Here is an 18,004-nt window from a genome sequence, read left to right as displayed (position 1 = left end):
GCGGATTCTAATTTTAGCATTTCTGTCAGATTTCTTACGGTTTGTCCAATTGGAGCTTGGCTATCTTTAACCATATCCACTTTCAATGCAGGATCCCGCTAACCCGAAAGAAAACAGTCTGGATATGCAGGATCAGCATTTCGCTGTCTAAAACTTCGGCATGTAATGAAAGGATCATGGGGAAGTCTGATCTAGAAAAGGCTAGCTGAGATAGAAGTGATGACTAAATACAAATGAGTCGCGAGACATGGTCAATCGACATCAGAGAGAATGCGATACACAATACAGACAACAGACTATACCATCTACCAAAGCTCGCAAACAGGCTTCTTCTGAGGACACTTGAATGCCCGCTGGAAATCAGCAGAGTTCTTCAGCGGCAGCAAGATCCTAGCCTGATTAGGACTGTGCTCATCCGTCAACCCAGCAATGACCTGCGCAGGCTTGATGTTCTCACACCAATTCTGACCCCACTTGACAAAGAACAACTGTTCATGCGTGAAGTTACCGAGCCCAGGCAGATCTTGCGCTTTCCCGTTGTCCTTCTCCCATTTCTTCCAAGCGGCAAAGCTAGAGAGAATGCCCCCGGCGTCTGCAACGTTCTCGCCCAACGTGAGATCTCCGTCGATCTTCTCCTCTTCTCCATCAGGACCGGTGATGGTGAAGTTGCCGTATTGCTTGACGAAGCAGTCACTGGACTTTTTAAATCCTGCTGTAGACTTTTCATCAAACCATGCACTCTTGTTACCCGTCTTGTCAAACTGATGGCCACTGTTGTCGAAACCATGTGTGATTTCATGCCCAACAATGCTTCCCATACCGCCGTAGGTAATGTATGCGGGATAGCCGACGCTGTAAATCGGAGATTGCTGGATGCCGGCTAGGATTACCATGGTGTTTCCCGAGGGCTGATGGAAGGCGTTGGTGGTCAGAGTACTAGACGGGAACTTCTGGCGATCAACAGGCTTGTCAAGAGATGCCCAGTTCTTGGCAACCCGAGACTTTGCGAAGGAAAGGGTATTGAGGAGCAAAGACGGCGTGATTTCAATGTCAGAGTAAAACTTGTTCACGACCTTGGCATCAGTGACGTGGGGGGAAGTTGGTAAGCCGATCTTGCTCGTCATGGCGCGAACTTTCTCAACGGCAGTCTTTTTGACCTTATCGGTAGCCCAAGCTCTGGTCCCAATGCGCCCGATAAAAGACTCCTCAAGATTATCGATGATCTGAGATGTGAACTTCTTAGCATCAGGCGTAAAGTGCTTATCGGCGAAGAATCGGGCGAGAATCCAAGTCAAGCCTGTGGGACCGACGAGCTGAGGAGCGACTTTGTCATTTGTGATCCAATCAACGCCGTTGTCGAGAAGAATTGCGCAGCGCTGCCAGCGAGGTGGAGGACTGCCGGGATCTCTGCCTTGCTGCTTCGTCTTCCACGTGTTGTAGGCCTCGGTCTGTGGCGAGTCGACATAGATGGACACAGCAGCGATGGCTTTCCAAAGGAAGTAAGTTTGGATGACTTCTGGAGGTGTCTGGGAGAACTTCTGCGAGATGTTGTGGTGTAGCTCCGCGGACTCGAGTATGATCTTGGAATCATCGAACCCCTCGGGCGCAAGTTGGTCAACGACATACTTGAAGTTCAGTTGCGGAGCGAGCTCTTGAATATCAGTGATAGACACGAATGGAGTCGCATCAGGAGTATCTTCGGTATCCTGTTCCTGGCCCGCCTCCTCTGTCGAATTTGTCTCTGGGGCGGCCACGGGTTGGAGCGAGAGCTGAAGGTTGACGACGGACTCCATCAAAATCTTAGCCTCGCCTCTGGTCAAGTTGGCAGGATGAACAGAGTAAATAAGCTCGCTTGCAATCTTAACGAACTCAAACATATCCTCAGGAGTAGATGGTAGGCCGGAATCCGTGGGTGGCTGGATGCCAAGGGCCATCTTGTCAGGGTTCAGCGGTTCTGCGATCTGTATGAACCTCTGCGTTGTCTCGATGCCCAGACTTTCGAACAGAGTAATAAGTTGACCAATCCCCTTTGAGTGATCATATACAGTTCCATTCTTTCCGTTGCCGGAAGCAGGAAGTGTTGTGACAATCGTCTTGGCCACTTGTCGAAGCTGGCTGAGACCCTCTTCTTCATGGGCAGTTGTGTTCATGCAGACTTGGTAAGCTTCCTGTAGTTTGACAAAATTCTCTTTGTCAGCCTTCATCTCGTCTTTGGTGAGATTGACCGTAATCCAGCCGGCGTCAGGGCCGGAAGGGTAGGGCCCTTCGAGAACGCGTCGAACGAGATCGTAAACGTGGTATTGAACGGCTCCAAGGACATCAACAGACATCGCGCCTGCTGGGACTGGGTTGCGCTCTGCCCAGTTGCCGCAGACGACTATGAAGATATTAGCTTACCGATAGCTCATGAATAGAAGAAAGAAGGAGACTTACGTTCATCAAAGTCGGTGCATGGGTCAATCTTTGCATGGTTAGTGGCCATGCTGCCTAGAATATCATCTGCAATCTCGATACATGCTGGGGTTGTGCAGAGGCTGTTGGCACCATAGTCAGACGATCCACGAGGTAAGATCCCCATGTTGAGATAAAAAACAAGCAAAAGTTGACCGAGAGGAATGAAACAAAAGGCAAGAGAGTTCTATAACGGCTCTGACTGAGTTGATGGACCAAAAGGCATGAATTGAATAGAATTGAATAGCTGTTCTTATATACATCCAAGCCCCAAACACGTCCTTGAGGCTGTGCCGGGTTCTAACAATCAAGCTCATAAGCTCGTAAGATTAAATGCCCTTCCATTGGCCATCTCACCCGTGCTGACAGACAACGCGCATACGAGGCCAGTGTAACAGTGGTCCAAGGTCCCATTCTAATGGCGATCGAAAAAAACAGCCAAATGTAGCGTAGCAGCCACGTCAATGCGCTCGAAAGTAGCAGCTGAACTTAGTAAAGCGAAAATTGCTGCGGTCATCATTTCTGGGACTTGGGTGATACATGATTCTTGGCGGTGCCATTGTACAGCTATTTCCAGGTGCAAGCGCTTGTGCAAAAGTCCTGGGTGGGGGCCGAATTATTAATAGTATCCATAAATACAGCGGTCAGCCAGTTCTGCACTTTTTACGCTTATTATGATGATATGGCTTGCTTTGGGCGTAAGTTGAGGCAGGCTGGGTTGAATCGTCCAATGGAGATGGACGGATATGAGGATGGCGCCGTTAGGCGACGGGTAAGAGAGGGAGCAGAGCTGTTCAATGCGGAGGTTGAGCTTGCCGCTGATGGAACTTTTGAGGCTGAGCCGGGGAATAAACAGAGTAAGCATAAATGTAAATATTCTGGCTTGTAATACGTATATTGCTGACACCCGTGACCATAGACCCGGTCCGGGGTATGACTCGTTTGGGACCAGTAGTTCGTTAAACATGACTCGAGCGAGACTCCCCAAGTCCAAACATAATTATAAGTACAGTGATATTCCCTTTTCTCAACTGATACATAATCTATCGCCGAGGTTTTTTAAAAGATAACCAAGCTAGACTCAATCTCACTCATTGGGCTGTTGTTTGTATTTGCTGAATAATGTTTAGTTGAGTGAAAGCAGCTGGACTGGTTCGTCAAAGTCGTGGCAATTTGACGTATGGCCCATGGGACAGGGTAAACTCATTTCAATTTACTTGACACTTTTATATCGGAGTTAAATCCAAGATGAATTGAAGACATACAAAATAGGAAAGATTTAAACGCAGGATCGCCGTCGTCCTCATTTCGTGAACAACTCAGCCTCATTTCAATGACAAGTGAGTCTAACCCAATCCAGCAGTAACTGAACGCATCTAAACATGTAGTGTCGTTCAACTTTACAGTATAAAGACAAAGCAATATCCATGGGAATGAATTTCAAAACACATTCATTCAGAAAAGCATCTCTTACTATTTACTTCACAATGCACACCTTCAACGTTCTTTTCATTACTTTTGCTACTGCACTGGCCGGAGTAGCCTCTTCCTCCAGCTGCCCTCCTTTCCCTGCCTCAATGACTCCGTTCTCTTATGGCTTCAAAGAGCCCAAACCGCCTGCTGTCAAGCCAGAATATCAAGCACATTTCGTACAGCACAAGTGGTGAGCCGTCCCATCAAATCCAACTTGCTCTGCATCTTACCTACCTGAACTCAGGAATGGTGAATTGTCACATATCACAGCTGGCTTCATCCAGAACTCCCCATCCAAGGGCTTCGTACGCGCGGATGAAGCCTTCGACGGTGTTCTTGCATCCTCGACTTTTGACTATTCCAACGTCACCAAATCAGGCCTGGTTGACAACATCCTGACTACATATGATCCCAAGAAGTCCAAGCCAAGTATTTGGAGAGGATACGTGAACTCGAATTATCCTATCCTCAACAAGACTGTCTTGATTGATAATGGAGCTGTTTTTGAGGGGTTTGTCAAGAGGGATTTCACTCCGAATCCCGTTGCAGCAGTAAGTTTTTCATGCATACGGAAGAGTGATTGCTAAATTTTCATTGCAGTGGAGCATGATGTACCAAAATGCAATTCCCGTCACAGTGTTCGTTAACGAGTGTGGTGTTATTGTTGGCTACGATTACTTTGCGCCGGAGCTGCGTACCCGGGTCATCATGGAGTTCTTCAACATTCAGGCGAAGTAGGCTGTTCAGTGATTGGTGGGGTTTTTCGCCGCGATGAGGTTTTCCCCAAGTATTCGAGTTGCTAGAGTAGAAATGTAGTTTAATAACACCGTCTTATTTATCGAATAGATTATTGGTCGAGTTATATGATGCCTTCTGGGTCCAGGTTCTCAGAACCTATGCCAATAAATCAGCTCTGACCCCCCTCTTTACTGTTCAAGTACTGACACTCCCATAGCTCTACTAAATCGGCTTTAATCCTCCCTGAAACGACGAATCCTTTTTGTGATATTAGATCTAGTAGCCTTATAATCTCTTTCCTCTCTCTCGAATCTGCAGAGTTCGCACCCGCCATTCGAAGTGGAAATATTGCCAACACTCCAGCGATATGAGAATACTCGAGTATTTCAGAGCAACAAGAGATCACACTGGCGACATGAGTATCAATCTCTTTGGAGGTGAGAACAGGAAAAACTCTCGTATCCCAGCAGTCATAGAAAGTGAAATTTCTGCAGAGGAATAACTGGAGAGCATGGTAACTTGCCAATGCGAGTTTTGCATATGGTCCAGGCGATTTGATCGATGTATTGCACCGGGAATACCAAGACTGAAGTTCGTATTGGTAAAGACAGCTTTGTGTGACCAGTATGTCTAGGTCTGGATGATCACGTCGTTGATTATCTGGAATTGACTCAATTCGATCGAAGAAACTGGCACTTGGTAAGTACTGGTCTTGATGCTTTTAAGAAACTAACCTTTTACTGAATGAGGATATTTTGATCATGAAGTTCAGAATTTCGTCCAGTGGGTTTGATGTGATCAGGTCATGTTGGCCCGTACACGTGTAGTCGGATAGTACGGTATCTTCACCGTACAGAATCGCTCGATTGGCCTCCAACAGCCTGAATGTTTCAAAAGACTGACAGCGGAGATAATCAGAACGATTGTCGGTGCCAGAAAGATCAAGTATTTTTGAAGTGCCATAGAGCATATGTTTAGCCCATTGGCCACCAGAGACTTCGATCATCAGCTACAAGAAGGATTAATTCGAGCTAGTAGGTGAGTTGGCTTCCTACCTCAAATAAGCCAAGAAGTAATGTACACCAAAGAACGCCTTGGCAATGTAATGCGCGTGGTGATTGGATGTAATGCTGGAGGCTTGCAAGTGCCTTGCTATATGACTTCAATGCAAAGTGGTACGGCGATCGAAGCTCATCGGAAGACCGTGTACTTGGGGACCTGCTGATTTCCAAGGCGCCAATCGCAACTGTTGCCTCTCGTAGTGGTGCACATGTTTGGATAAGAGGCAGAAAGTCAGAACCAAGTTTTGCAAACTCAGGTGTAAATTCACAACGTTGAAGAAACAAGAAGAATGTCTTCAGGTAAACGCTATCGGGTTTCTCGCTTATTTGCGACTGGAGGTTCCTTGTATGTTGAGGTACCACTGAATGGCGGACAAATTTCAGCTCGGGGACTGTAGCAGCTTGAGGCTGACAGTCCTTCTTCACACGGATACAATACTCGCAAGGGGTGCCCCCTTCACACTTTTCCCCGCGTTAGTTGCAGTTGGATGATGTTTTGCGATGGCGCTCTAACCTTGATACGTCGTCTTGCGCATGACTGGCAGCGTGTTAGCCTTTTACGCTGATCTAGCGGACCAACAATGCGTCGAGTCTTCATTTGGTGAGCTATTGCGTATTGTTGGGTTGTTGGTAGGATAATTATGTCGTGCAAGTCACGGGAGAAATCCCAACTGGTAATGTCATCTTTTGTTCGGAGTCATGACTGATGAACGCGTAGACTAACTTCGTATCGAGGCTCAGCTTTAGTTCAGCCCCACCAGACTTGACTCGAAGTGGAAGCATTTGAACGCACTGGAGTAACCTCCTGAAAAGCACAGCCAATGACAGCTCTCGGCCATTCTCGACCTGTTCCTTACAGTCCCAGATTGTAGCCCGGTGAACGAGGCGCAAGACATGATATGAATGTCTCTATTGACAAACTGCATGCTTATGGTACTAACAATTGGTGTTGAGCGATGCCCCTTTAGTGCAGCAGTTATACAGAATCGGTGAATGGATTATAATTAAGTATTCCCTACTAAGAGCTGTTCTAAGTATTTTCCTCTAGTTTTCCAGATTCCTTGTAGTCCAAGTTAATTCACTTTTCATTACCTTTTGTGATATTTCTCAAAAAACGCCGGTTTGTTGTCATCCTGCCCTTTTGTGGCGCTGTTGCTAATAATTATGCGAAAACAAAACACCATAAGTCGTAAGTCCCTCTTACAGCCTTCTGCGGAGGATGAGCCATTTCCCAAGTAACAGTGATCGCCCTGTGATAAAGAAGATAGCAGCTAGTACGATGATAGCGAGGTAAAAGCAACCCAGAAGCTGAGCGCCTAGCTTTTCGAGCAGGATTCCACTTAGTGGGTTGGCAAGGAGCAGTGCGACAGCCACACACATGTTTGTAGAGCCTTCTCTTGAGTTAGTATCTGAATTTTGCCAAGGATGGGAACCATGAAATTACCAAAATATCGCGCATAATCTTGAGGCTCACAAGTCTTTCCGGTACATACTGCAGTATGTTAGCAGTGATGAAGAATGACGTTGGGTGAACTTACATGGTGATAGGACATAGAAAGATCCAGAACAGTATCCCCAAAGTGCAGTAAAGGTATACATGAGAGGAGCTGAGGTGGTGCTAAATGGGATAAAAATGGACGAGATAAACACCAGAATGACTAGCATCGTGGTGATCATAGCATTGAATGGTCCAACCTTGTCTCCCACGAACCCAATCGAGAAACGGCCCAAGCAAGAGCAGGCACCCAGGATGGATAGAAGAGTATATCCATCCTCGGTAGAAAACCCTGCTCCTCTTGCGATAGTCGGCAGCAGGCCGCTGATTCCATAGTTGACGAACTCAACCATGCAGATACCAAGGGCAGTGACGACGAAGCTTGAAGACTTGAAAGCCGACAAGTCCAAGGTGAAGCTCTGGGGTTTTTGAGCTGTTGATTTTCCCTCGGTGAGTCGTCGGAAGGGGAGATAGCATAAGACGCCAAGTGACGTGATGCAGGCGATGACCAACGCAACAAGCCTCATCGACCAAGCCCAACCAAGCTTGCCAAAAGTAGCGCGTAGCATCATGGGATAAATAATGCCACCAAGCGAAGTGCCCATAACAGCAATACCCATGGCAAGGCCACGACGTCGAGTGAAGAGCTTGCCGATGACGCCGATAGCCGTGACAGCACCGATACCGCTCCCGATACTGCCAAAAAGGCCGAGACAGAGGATGAAGTGCCAATATTGCGTACACTCAGCCAAGAGAAGGAATGTGACGGTGGAGAAGGCTGCGGCGATCGGGCCGAGGATCTGAGGACCATAGCGATCTAGGATAGAGCCGATTTGGAAGTTGAAGATGAGCGAGAGGAAGAGGTAGGTTCCTGATATCCATCCGACTTGACTAACACTATAGTCGTTCAACTCGTTGAGGGTGAGATGGGATTGGATTGTTCCGAGGGAGTTCATAAATCCTAAATGATCAGTAATTACCTTCCTGGGATGCCGGATAGTACTAACCATAGGAAGATATCAGGAATAGCATAGATGCAAAGACGCAGAGCCAGGCACCGACGTCTGACTCGATATCTCTTTTTTCTAGTTGTTTTTCGTTATCTGGGCCAGTGGAAAGGTCTATCTGGCTCGGAGGTACCGAAGTCGCTGCACTTTCGATGTCTGGAGTTGCCGCGCCCTCGCGGAACAGAGTAGGTGAGGTCGACCTTGATCGATCCATGTTGATAGTATTGTCTTGATTCAATGTCTGATAAAACTCTTGCTGTCGAATACAGATATCTTATCTTGAGAGTACAGTCATTGACTTGTACTCTATTTATACGGTAAAAGTACCTGACGTCCACCGCCAACAATCTCCACTCACGATATATCTTCACATCATGAGCCTCAACACAAAAAAGAGAACGTATCTCTCGCTTATTCCCAATCAACGCCATTTTTCCGATGCCGATCCCAAGACTCGTGCCTGAAGATTTAAAGAAATCTAATAATGGCCCAAGCTCGTTCGATCGACTCGGCCAGACCCGCCGCGTTGGGTCAGGCATCTTGTGTTGCAGCTCCACTTAGTGGACCGCTTGACTAAAAGACTGAAGGTCATGAGCGATTGCGACACCGGGAGAATAGTCATAATATCCACGTCTCGGCCAGATTCTTTGTCATGAGCTCGTGGTACGTCGCTACGTACTTGGACCATGAGGTTCGGTGAGTATCGTGGTTGTGCACGGGAATAACGGAGATCCACCGCCGTCTGACCAAGCACACTCGGTATTGCCACTGCTAAATGCCGACGATCTGACTTTGGATCGGTGTGAGCTCGGGTACCTTGTAAAGTACCAGGATTTCGTGTTTATTGTTTATTTTGGATTTTCTTAGCTTATTTATTAGTGTTTATATCGTGATCTTGACCGGCTGCGCTGGGACCTTGGGATCCGCATCATCATATCATGTTGAGGCTGACTCGTCATGTCACTTGGTATCGCCACGCACTGTATGTTCCGTACAATTTTAGCATTGTTGGTTATATTTTAGGGTTGAATTTTGCTGACCACCGTCACTTGAGTACAATCCTGCACGGTGAAGTATATACTGTACACGCTGGATGTTTTCGTGATATTTCTATAGTGGAGAGCGTAAACATACTCACGTGGTTATACATCCGATATAGGAGTCTTGCCAGTAATATAATATTGAGTCACGAACTTCAGTCCCTCCTTCAATTTTTGTTAGGCTGCATGGGGTGTAGACCTGGTGAGCGCGACCTGACCAGAAAATCCCTTAAGAGATGTCTTCAGACTCCAATGGAGCAACCTGAGTGATAATCGTTGCTTCACTTCCTACGTTCGCTCAAAAGACAGTCTATAAGGTTCAGAGGGCTGTTAGGTCTACCACTGCTCCTCAAGTTGACGCTGCAAAATAGTATGGCTATCTCGCGCAACATCGGAGATATGTAGAGCCCAACTGTCGATCGGATGACATATAACTGAGAGTTGGCTGCGCTGACGATTAGGGATATCACGATGTTGATACTCAAGAATATAGGATGAAGTTCTAAATCACATTGGCTGCAACATGAATGTCGGAACTCGGAAACTCCAGTATACCTCTCTGCCAAAGAAATCATTCAGGTGTAAGACTTGCCCTTATCACAAGGAGCTACAGATGATACGACTGAGGCAAGAGGCCTTTCCAGCGTATGGGCCTAAGCCCGCAGGATTCATTCCAATTCAGACAAAAGGTTATACTTTTGAGACTGTGCGGCACTCGTTACCCCTCAATCTCGTGTGAGACGCATCGTTTCTCCATGCAAAGGCTTCTGTAGTTACTTCAAAGCGAGGGGTATCAAAAGGTCCTTGCAGCAAGCGCCCGCCAAAGAACTCTAACCCCAATAGCCATCTCGCAAGCTATCCCTCCAAGGAAGTCGGGAGCATCGAGGGCCAATAGACTGTATGGAAAGGCGATATTCCGAGACGACTTGCCAAATACGAAAATACACACGTAAATACTAGCGAGAATCGGGCATGCACAGCGCACTTCAGCGGCAAGTTATGCGACTACTGGACGGCACAGCACTCTCCGGGGAATCAATCTGTCCAGCCGCTGGTGATCTTTCCGGTCTAAAACTTCCGCATTGATGAAATAGGAAGCTCGAATTGACTGTGGAGACGATTTATGTGCGGGACATTTTCAGCTGAAAACTCAATGCAACATAAAATACGACTTGCATGAGACTAGTGAATTTGTATGCAAAGCAGATCAGGATGATCATTGTTATTGGATGGAGCTCGGGATATTTGTTTGGTCTAGAACTGGTATCACGAGATAAATACTACCTTCGACTTTGCAGGGAGCCCGATACGAATACTCAAAGTGAGCTTTTGTTGTTGAGATCAGTCCACATTGGTGATTGAGGTGCAGCGAGCGCTGGAAGATGCAGGATGGAGAGGTGTAGGTATGACTAGATCAGAGGCAAGTAAAAAGGTTCCCATCATCAGATATCGTTTGCATCATTAGGGATCTGCTCGACGTATAAATAACCTGATGTCCTCTCGAAGAGCAACAACTTCCAAGCCCTTCACCCTCAAGCAACTGACAAATAACCTCCCTCAACACTATCTCTTCACGCACTCCTGTAAATTGCACCATGTTGTCCATCCCTCTACAGTCTTACTAACATAGCGTATTCTAGAGCTCATCACGATGGTCAACCCCCTCTACGTCGTGTACGCCCTCTCCGCCATCGCAGGAGTTGAGGCATGCAAGAGAACCTGTTCTGCCTCCAACGACGCCGGCACCACCTGCAGTTACTCTTGCACACAGGTTTGCTCCAGCATCTCTGCCAAGCAAGCTCGTGATACCTTCCTCGCGGCTCTCCAGTCTGGCGGCAACTCGTGCTCTGCTGTTGGAACTAGTGGTGTCTCGTGTAGGAAGACGGCCAAATTTGGAAGCTGCTATGATCACCATTGGTCATGTGGCAGTGGCTGCTAGATTTCTGACGAGGAGGAGAGCTATTGTCGGTCAAAATATGGGTGCAAGGCATGAGTGTGAATTTAAAGTCTGTGCAAATTCAAGACAACAGTTGATCTTGACGCGCGTCATCATTATTTAGCTACATGTTCCAAAAGCTCTCTTATTTATCAAAATCAGCGAATAAATCTTCAAAACCATTGGGTCTATTGGTTTGATCGTCAGTGCACTGAGCTCGTGGATAAGCTGTTCAAATCGGAGTCCCAAAGGGCTAGGGTAGGCAAGAAGACTCGTAATCTCTCTCTCGAGTAGTGATAAGACTAGGCAAGTGTAGTATATCTTAGTACTTTAGACCAGTCAGCTCTACCATCGTAGCCCAGGGCAGTAAGGTTTCTTGCTTTATAGGAATAAGTGAGCGACAGTAATGCTTCTAGGTTGTGCGTTCACCTCCTCCTCCGGAAATTCCGATATGATAGCATTAGGGGAACCGGTGCGCCGGTAGCGTCGCTTACATTTAAAATGTGTTTACAGACTATTCTACTTCTTATGACTTCGCTTCTATTAGTTGACCGACTGAGTTCCTGTGACCCCGCTCGCAATAAGATTGTTATCTTAGTGAATTTGGACTGACTCAAACACCAAAGACCTCGACCACCACGTTATCGCGTATTCCTCCGGCACTATCGGCGAACCGTAGGATTACTAATTGACGAAAGACCCGAAATCATATTCAAGGTGTTAATGCTCAGCACTTCTAAGTCGGCAATTGATTTCGTCTCGCTCTAAGTATTAGTACCGGAGGCTATTGGCTTTAGTGCAGGCGGATATTAACTCGTCTAGAGGCTTTCGTAGCAGAAAGCTTGCCGTTGAGCTAAAACTTAGTAATATAAGCATATTCTATTATCACCGTCGGCAGAAGTCACGGTATATCGCCGAACAGCTATGGAGTAAAAAGCCACCTCGGTATATGGCAAGTTCCGTGCAATAGAACAGATCCGAGCCGACTTAGCCGCAGGACCCTGAAAGCGCACGGGCGAATACCCCAAAACTGACGTCGGAGCCACTATCCTGCAGGGAAACCCTGCATTTGCATTGCTGGAACAATTCGCCTGACCATTTTGCTTTTTGGAACACTAGAATAAAATGCGTTAAGATGATATGACGAATTCAGATGCGACCCAATCAACACTATGACCCTTACCACGCCGCGGAGCAGAAACAGTTCGAGACCTTTTCTAACAAGCATCTGTCACTTGTGCATTGGTATCTTACACTAAATGTAACTAATAAATCATAATGTCTACCTCCCATGATAGTGTCCCGGAGTGAGCTCTCCCCTATCCGCCGGTCCCTGAGCTGAACTAATCACAATTTCCGTCTTGCGCATGATTCCGTCCTCCTTGGCCAAAATGTCCTCTGCACTATCACCAATCTGCTCATCAACCCCACTACCCAAAGGTTGCAGTCCGCTTCTTCGGGAAAGGTTCTTGCGGTAGGTCGACTGCAGCGCGTAACCGGAATTGTTCTGCGACTTGCTGCGGCTGCGACTCCCGACGCGGGACTGCTCGCTGAAGTAGCGCACCAGAGGGGCGAGGGTCGGGACGCAGGCGACGATTATTCCGAGGTTGTTCTCGACCATTGACCATTTGATGAGACCTGCGGAGTCGAGGAGGTTGGAGAGGGATTTTATGGTCTGGATGCGGACGATTTGGATGATGGAGATGAAGATTCCCATGGCGAAAAGACCGAGGAGAACGACCTTCTTGCGGTTCGGCATCTGGAGCTTGAGTAATGTCGGGAAAGGGAGCATCATGCTGTGTTTGTCACTGGTTAGATACTTCATTTTGCCAATGTCGTAAATACTTACACGACGACATCAAATACGATGGTGATTGAGGCCATAGTCGTGTACATAGGCACGCCTTTGAGACAAGAGCCGTGTGTAATGCTCAAATCCCATTGTTTTCGAACCTACGAGAAGCACTTGTTAGCAAAGTCAAGTGTTGAGATCGTCCGAGGGGCCACGTACAGGTGTACAGAGGTTGATCTGCGCAATCAAGAACGAAATATGGAACAACGTGCAGGCAACAGCAACGCCGACAGTGACTTTGTACCAGATTCCTGAGGCCATGAACCTCAAGTACGAGATCAAAAGGCTGAGCTTGAACCCTAAGATACTAGAGATGTAACTTTTCGTCATCGGTAAGCAATTATTCGGTATCGCGAGAGGAGTCGATCTTACAATGGCGCGCCCATGAATTGTAGCTTGACACACTGTTAGTTTTTGATAGACAATTGAGAGATAATGGACTTACCAGCATGAAGTTGTAGTAGTTTTGCTGAGGCAAGTCATCAAGTTTCTTCAATCCGAGCCCCCATTTCGTTTCTAGAATGTGTCAACTGGTGATCGGCAACACTCGATCTTAGCGAAAGTTTACTCACGTATCACGGTAACAACAGCGAATCCACAGCTCGCGATCTGTTGCTGATCAGCATGTCTGTCATCTGAAGATCGAATGCAGATCCCTTCTTACCCATGTCGCGATGATGATCCAGTCATCTACAAACAAGACGCGTCAGTGCCAGCGAACAACGGGGAAACGACAGGCTCTTCTTACCAGCTCCCACCGACTTGAGCATAAACCCTCTGACGTAAACTCTCAGTAGAACCGTAAGGAGCGCAACGGCTGTGAATACAACAGCGATAGACGTGATTTGAGGGCCATCGGTTGGCGAGCCGCTCGGGGCGTTGTAAGTCCAGCCTGACATTGGAAAATATGCGACGACAGTATGGAGAGCACAATCCGGAAGAGTACAGCCGACTTATACATCACCCTCTTTAGAAAAAAAGAAACTTGATTCCTTCGAAATGAGCTCTGTTCCGAGACCATGGTCTGATCTGACGCACTCCGACAGCCACAAAACTCAATTTGGCAGGTCGCTTCTCCTCGAGACGATGCGAAATGCATCTTCATGCAGGGGGAACTGACAGAGCGTTCATGGACCATTCATAATGGATCACTCGTCCCGGCTGTTGAACCCCCCAGGGCCTTGGCAACCCATTACCGGCGTCGACCGAGATAAGCTTCTGACATGGAAACCTGTCAGGTAGACCGTTGTGCCGGTGAACCTAAACATCCTAGTCCCAGCCCCGGCCCGTGAGCCACTTCCGTGCCTTGTCTCCGCTTTCAAAGTGCACTATCATCGGTGGGACTAGCTCAGTCAAGACATTGACACCGATGCTTACGATGCACGAGGAAACTCTAATAGTACTTATATAACCCAAAAAGTAAAAAGAGACAAGAACCACTCTCTTTTCTCTGCAAGATCTGCGACACTGTAGCATTTTCTGTGAGTCACACCCTTTATCTAACTGGTCTGTTCTTTTTACTCACGCAGGTAGTGTTTCATCTGCAGGACATCAACCATGAAAGTGACAAGCTTCGTTACAGCCGCTGCGGCGTTCTCCACTGCCCAGGCGTATGCCACTACATCTAGCTGTAAATGCTTTCCTGGTGATGCTTGCTGGCCTTCAGACAACCAATGGAAGAGTCTCAACACGACTGTCAATGGTCGTTTGATCAAGACTGTTCCTTTGGGGTCGCCTTGTCACGATCCTACGTACGATGCTGCTCAGTGCAAGTACCTCCAGGACCAATGGCAACATCCCGGGATCCAGTAAGTTCGACTCTGATGCAGTCTAGTCTTGTACTAACATGAGTTAGCATGAACTCCTCGTCGTCTGTCATGGCTCCTTGGTTCGCTAACCAGAGCTGCGATCCCTTCCAACCCGAGTCCCGTGCCTGCGAACTAGGAAACTATGTTCGCTATGCTGTCGAGGCGCAGACCAAGGCTGATGTTGTCAACACCATCAACTTTGCTCGGAACAACAACATCCGCTTCGTCATTCGCAACACTGGCCACGACTACAATGGAAGATCCACCGGTGCCGGTGCTCTTTCCGTCTGGACCCATCGTCTCAAGGATATCCAGTTCAAGGACTACAACGCCAACGGATACAAGGGCAAGGCCGTTACTCTCGGTGCTGGTGTTCAAGGCTTTGACATCCTCAAGGCTGGAAACGATGCTGGTTATGTTGTCATCGGCGGTGAATGCCCTACCGTCGGTGTTACTGGTGGCTATACCCAAGGTGGTGGCCACTCAGCTCTCAGCACAAGCTTTGGTCTGTCGGCGCAGAACACTCTTGAGTTTGAAGTCGTCACAGCAGACTCTGGCGTTGTCACTGCTTCTCCCACTAAGAACTCTGATCTCTTCTGGGCTCTAAATGGTGGTGGCGGCGGTAACTGGGGCGTTGTCCTGTCTATGACAGTCAAGGCCTTCCCTGATGCCAAGGTTGGCGCTGCTACCCTTGCTTTCTTCAACACCAACAACGATCAGGCTACCTTCTACAAGGCAATTGAGACTTTCCACTCTAAGCTCCCTGGCATGGTTGATGCTGGATCTATGGTGGTGTACTACTTCACCAACACCTTCTTCCAGATTGCCCCTCTGACAGCCTTCGGCAAGTCTCAAGATGAGGTTCAGACTCTTCTTGCACCTTTCGTCAGCTCGCTTGATGGTCTGGGCGTGAACTACACTGTCAAGTACAGCCAGTCAGCAAACTACTACAACCACTACGATACCTACTTCGGCCCTCTCCCCATTGGTAACATCCAAGTCGGGATTGCCCAGTACGGCGGTCGCTTGATCCCCCGTGATACTATCGTCAACAACAACGACGACCTCACTCAAGCTGCTATCAGCATCGTCGAGCAGGGCGTCACGTGGATCGGTGTCGGCACCAATGTCGCACCCTTCAGCAACACTCAGAAGCAGTCCCTTCTGCCAGCTTGGAACAAGGCCCTCGTGCACGCCACTCTTACTACACCATGGAACTTCACTGCTCCCTGGTCAGAAATGCTGGATCTCCAGAACCTCATGACTGATACAATCATGCCTGAGATTGAAGCTGTCACGCCTGGCAGTGGAGCGTACATGAACGAGGCAGACTTCCGTCAGCCCAACTTCCAGTCGGAGTTCTTTGGAGCCAATTACAACAAGCTGTTGTCTGTAAAGGCCAAGTGGGATAAGCAGGGATTCTTTTACGCCAGGAATGCAGTGGGCAGTGAACAGTGGACTGTTAGTGATAACGGCCGAATGTGTCGGCCGAAGTATTAAGCAAACACTTCCGTGATGGGGCTGCGTACACTTGGACCAAAAGCAGCACTGATGAGACGTGGGAGTAATTATAATAGTACTTTACTTCTTAATATATAATTCAACGAGAGCATGCCAGAGCCCTAAGGTTAGATAAAGCATTTCAGCCATACAGCCCTACAATCCTAGTCCTCCCTTGCCATGGCCGCCACTAGCATTCCTCCCCCGCCAAGACGCAAGACCGGATCGAAAGACCCCGGCTAAGACAGTGGCGTTAGTGCTATCTTAAAAAACTACCTTATCGTTGGGCGCACCATCTCCCTGATTTTCTTGGCTGTCTTGCATGCTGATAAACCCAACACACGATGCGCCTCGACTCAAAAATGTCAACCGAGGAGATTAATCTCAACCGTGTTATTCAGAGTGGCTTGCATTAGTGAGAATTTCGGAAGACACGCAGTATTGTGGCGCATTGCAACTCACCCTTAACACTTCCGAAGGGTCAAATTGTCTGAAGCATCCCTTAAAGGGGAGTATCTCCTCCTTTCGACTAAATATGTTAATCCCCGCTACAAATCCGAACCCGCCGACCTTCTCCATTTTCCCAGACCCTCTTCAGTTACTACCTCTCTCCACTAGCAAGCATGACGATCATCACCAGGATACGCACCTCCAAGCCCAGACGAGCTATTCTCGTCACTGGTGGGGCCGGCTTTATCGGCTCCCATCTTGTCGAAGCTCTTCTTGCTGAGGGCGGTTGGAGAGTTGTCGTTGTTGACAACTTCGATGAGTTCTACGACCCTGCGATCAAGCGCGCCAACCTTGCGCCTCATCTTCTGAACCCGAATCTGAGGCTTTACGAAGCCGACATTGAGGATCTCGAGGCCCTTCAGACTATCTTCGCTGACAATGGCTTTTCCGCTATTGTTCATCTGGCAGCCCGCGCTGGTGTTCTTCCTTCATTGAGCCAGCCCAACAAGTACTTTGATACCAATGTCAATGGCACTCTGAACCTGCTTCAGTGCGCTAGAGAGTTTGGCGTCAAGCAGTTCCTCTTCGGATCATCATCGAGTGTGTACGGTCTTGGCGCCAAAGCTCCATTCAACGAGAACTACAAGAGCACACAGCCCATTTCTCCCTACGCAGCATCCAAATCTGCTGGAGAACTGCTTTGCCACACATACTCTCATCTGTACGACATTCGCTGCATCTGCCTTCGTTTCTTCACCGTTTATGGCCCTCGCCAGCGTCCAGACCTTGCTATCCACAAGTTCACGAGGCTCATTCACCAAGGAAAGCCTATCCCGCTCTTCGGAGATGGCTCTTCCCGTCGAGACTACACATATGTCGACGATATCATTGATGGTATTTTCGCTGCTCTCAAGTATGAAGGATCTGACTACGAGGTCTTCAACCTTGGAGAGTCACAGACCATCCAGTTGAGAGATCTTATCGGTGCTCTTGAGGACACATTAGGACGCAAGGCACGCATTGATAGAAAGGGAGAGCAAGCTGGCGATATGCCCATCACCTACGCCGACATCTCCAAGGCGGGAGCCATGCTTGGATACAAGCCCAAGACGCAAGTTCAACAGGGCATTGTCAAGTTTGTCGCTTGGTATCTCAGCCAATGTGGTCCCTGATATGACTCTCTTTTCGTCTGT

The 18,004-nt window shown here is 48.0% G+C and overlaps 8 protein-coding genes across 8 annotated transcripts; 4 read left to right on the top strand and 4 right to left on the bottom strand.

The window, feature by feature from the left end:
- Nucleotides 1-305: 305 nt before the first annotated feature.
- Nucleotides 306-2,578, bottom strand: FMAN_06361 (uncharacterized protein; the record flags this gene model as incomplete). Its single annotated transcript, XM_041826869.1, has 2 exons — nucleotides 306-2,377; nucleotides 2,434-2,578. The coding sequence occupies 2 exons, from the start codon at nucleotides 2,576-2,578 to the stop codon at nucleotides 306-308; spliced, it is 2,217 nt and encodes a 738-aa protein (XP_041677888.1).
- Nucleotides 2,579-3,938: 1,360 nt separating this feature from the next.
- Nucleotides 3,939-4,662, top strand: FMAN_06362 (uncharacterized protein; the record flags this gene model as incomplete). The annotated part of the gene is made up of 3 exons (XM_041826868.1): nucleotides 3,939-4,114; nucleotides 4,169-4,475; nucleotides 4,525-4,662. The coding sequence occupies 3 exons, from the start codon at nucleotides 3,939-3,941 to the stop codon at nucleotides 4,660-4,662; spliced, it is 621 nt and encodes a 206-aa protein (XP_041677887.1).
- A 169-nt stretch (nucleotides 4,663-4,831) lies between these two features.
- Nucleotides 4,832-6,321, bottom strand: FMAN_06363 (uncharacterized protein; the record flags this gene model as incomplete). The annotated part of the gene is made up of 4 exons (XM_041826867.1): nucleotides 4,832-5,351; nucleotides 5,397-5,671; nucleotides 5,718-6,185; nucleotides 6,238-6,321. 4 exons carry the CDS (start codon nucleotides 6,319-6,321, stop codon nucleotides 4,832-4,834), a joined length of 1,347 nt encoding a protein of 448 aa, XP_041677886.1.
- Nucleotides 6,322-6,923: 602 nt separating this feature from the next.
- On the bottom strand, nucleotides 6,924-8,439 carry FMAN_06364 (uncharacterized protein; the record flags this gene model as incomplete). Its single annotated transcript, XM_041826866.1, has 4 exons — nucleotides 6,924-7,114; nucleotides 7,168-7,215; nucleotides 7,262-8,179; nucleotides 8,226-8,439. The coding sequence occupies 4 exons, from the start codon at nucleotides 8,437-8,439 to the stop codon at nucleotides 6,924-6,926; spliced, it is 1,371 nt and encodes a 456-aa protein (XP_041677885.1).
- Nucleotides 8,440-10,916: 2,477 nt separating this feature from the next.
- On the top strand, nucleotides 10,917-11,204 carry FMAN_06365 (uncharacterized protein; the record flags this gene model as incomplete). Its single annotated transcript, XM_041826864.1, has 1 exon — nucleotides 10,917-11,204. The coding sequence occupies one exon, from the start codon at nucleotides 10,917-10,919 to the stop codon at nucleotides 11,202-11,204; it is 288 nt and encodes a 95-aa protein (XP_041677884.1).
- A 1,279-nt stretch (nucleotides 11,205-12,483) lies between these two features.
- Nucleotides 12,484-13,952, bottom strand: FMAN_06366 (uncharacterized protein; the record flags this gene model as incomplete). The annotated part of the gene is made up of 8 exons (XM_041826863.1): nucleotides 12,484-12,997; nucleotides 13,051-13,154; nucleotides 13,213-13,372; nucleotides 13,426-13,448; nucleotides 13,499-13,569; nucleotides 13,626-13,662; nucleotides 13,718-13,743; nucleotides 13,802-13,952. The coding sequence occupies 8 exons, from the start codon at nucleotides 13,950-13,952 to the stop codon at nucleotides 12,484-12,486; spliced, it is 1,086 nt and encodes a 361-aa protein (XP_041677883.1).
- Nucleotides 13,953-14,610: 658 nt separating this feature from the next.
- Nucleotides 14,611-16,361, top strand: FMAN_06367 (putative isoamyl alcohol oxidase; the record flags this gene model as incomplete). The annotated part of the gene is made up of 2 exons (XM_041826862.1): nucleotides 14,611-14,861; nucleotides 14,909-16,361. The coding sequence occupies 2 exons, from the start codon at nucleotides 14,611-14,613 to the stop codon at nucleotides 16,359-16,361; spliced, it is 1,704 nt and encodes a 567-aa protein (XP_041677882.1).
- A 623-nt stretch (nucleotides 16,362-16,984) lies between these two features.
- FMAN_06368 (uncharacterized protein) lies at nucleotides 16,985-17,983 on the top strand (the record flags this gene model as incomplete). The annotated part of the gene is made up of 1 exon (XM_041826861.1): nucleotides 16,985-17,983. The coding sequence occupies one exon, from the start codon at nucleotides 16,985-16,987 to the stop codon at nucleotides 17,981-17,983; it is 999 nt and encodes a 332-aa protein (XP_041677881.1).
- Nucleotides 17,984-18,004: the final 21 nt, after the last annotated feature.

This window comes from Fusarium mangiferae, assembly GCF_900044065.1.
Source record: "Fusarium mangiferae strain MRC7560 genome assembly, contig: FMAN_scaffold002, whole genome shotgun sequence".
In the NCBI taxonomy this organism is placed as follows: Eukaryota; Fungi; Ascomycota; class Sordariomycetes; order Hypocreales; family Nectriaceae; genus Fusarium; species Fusarium mangiferae.
Note: the sequence above shows the minus strand (reverse complement) of the source record. Positions and strands in the feature narration are given on the sequence as shown.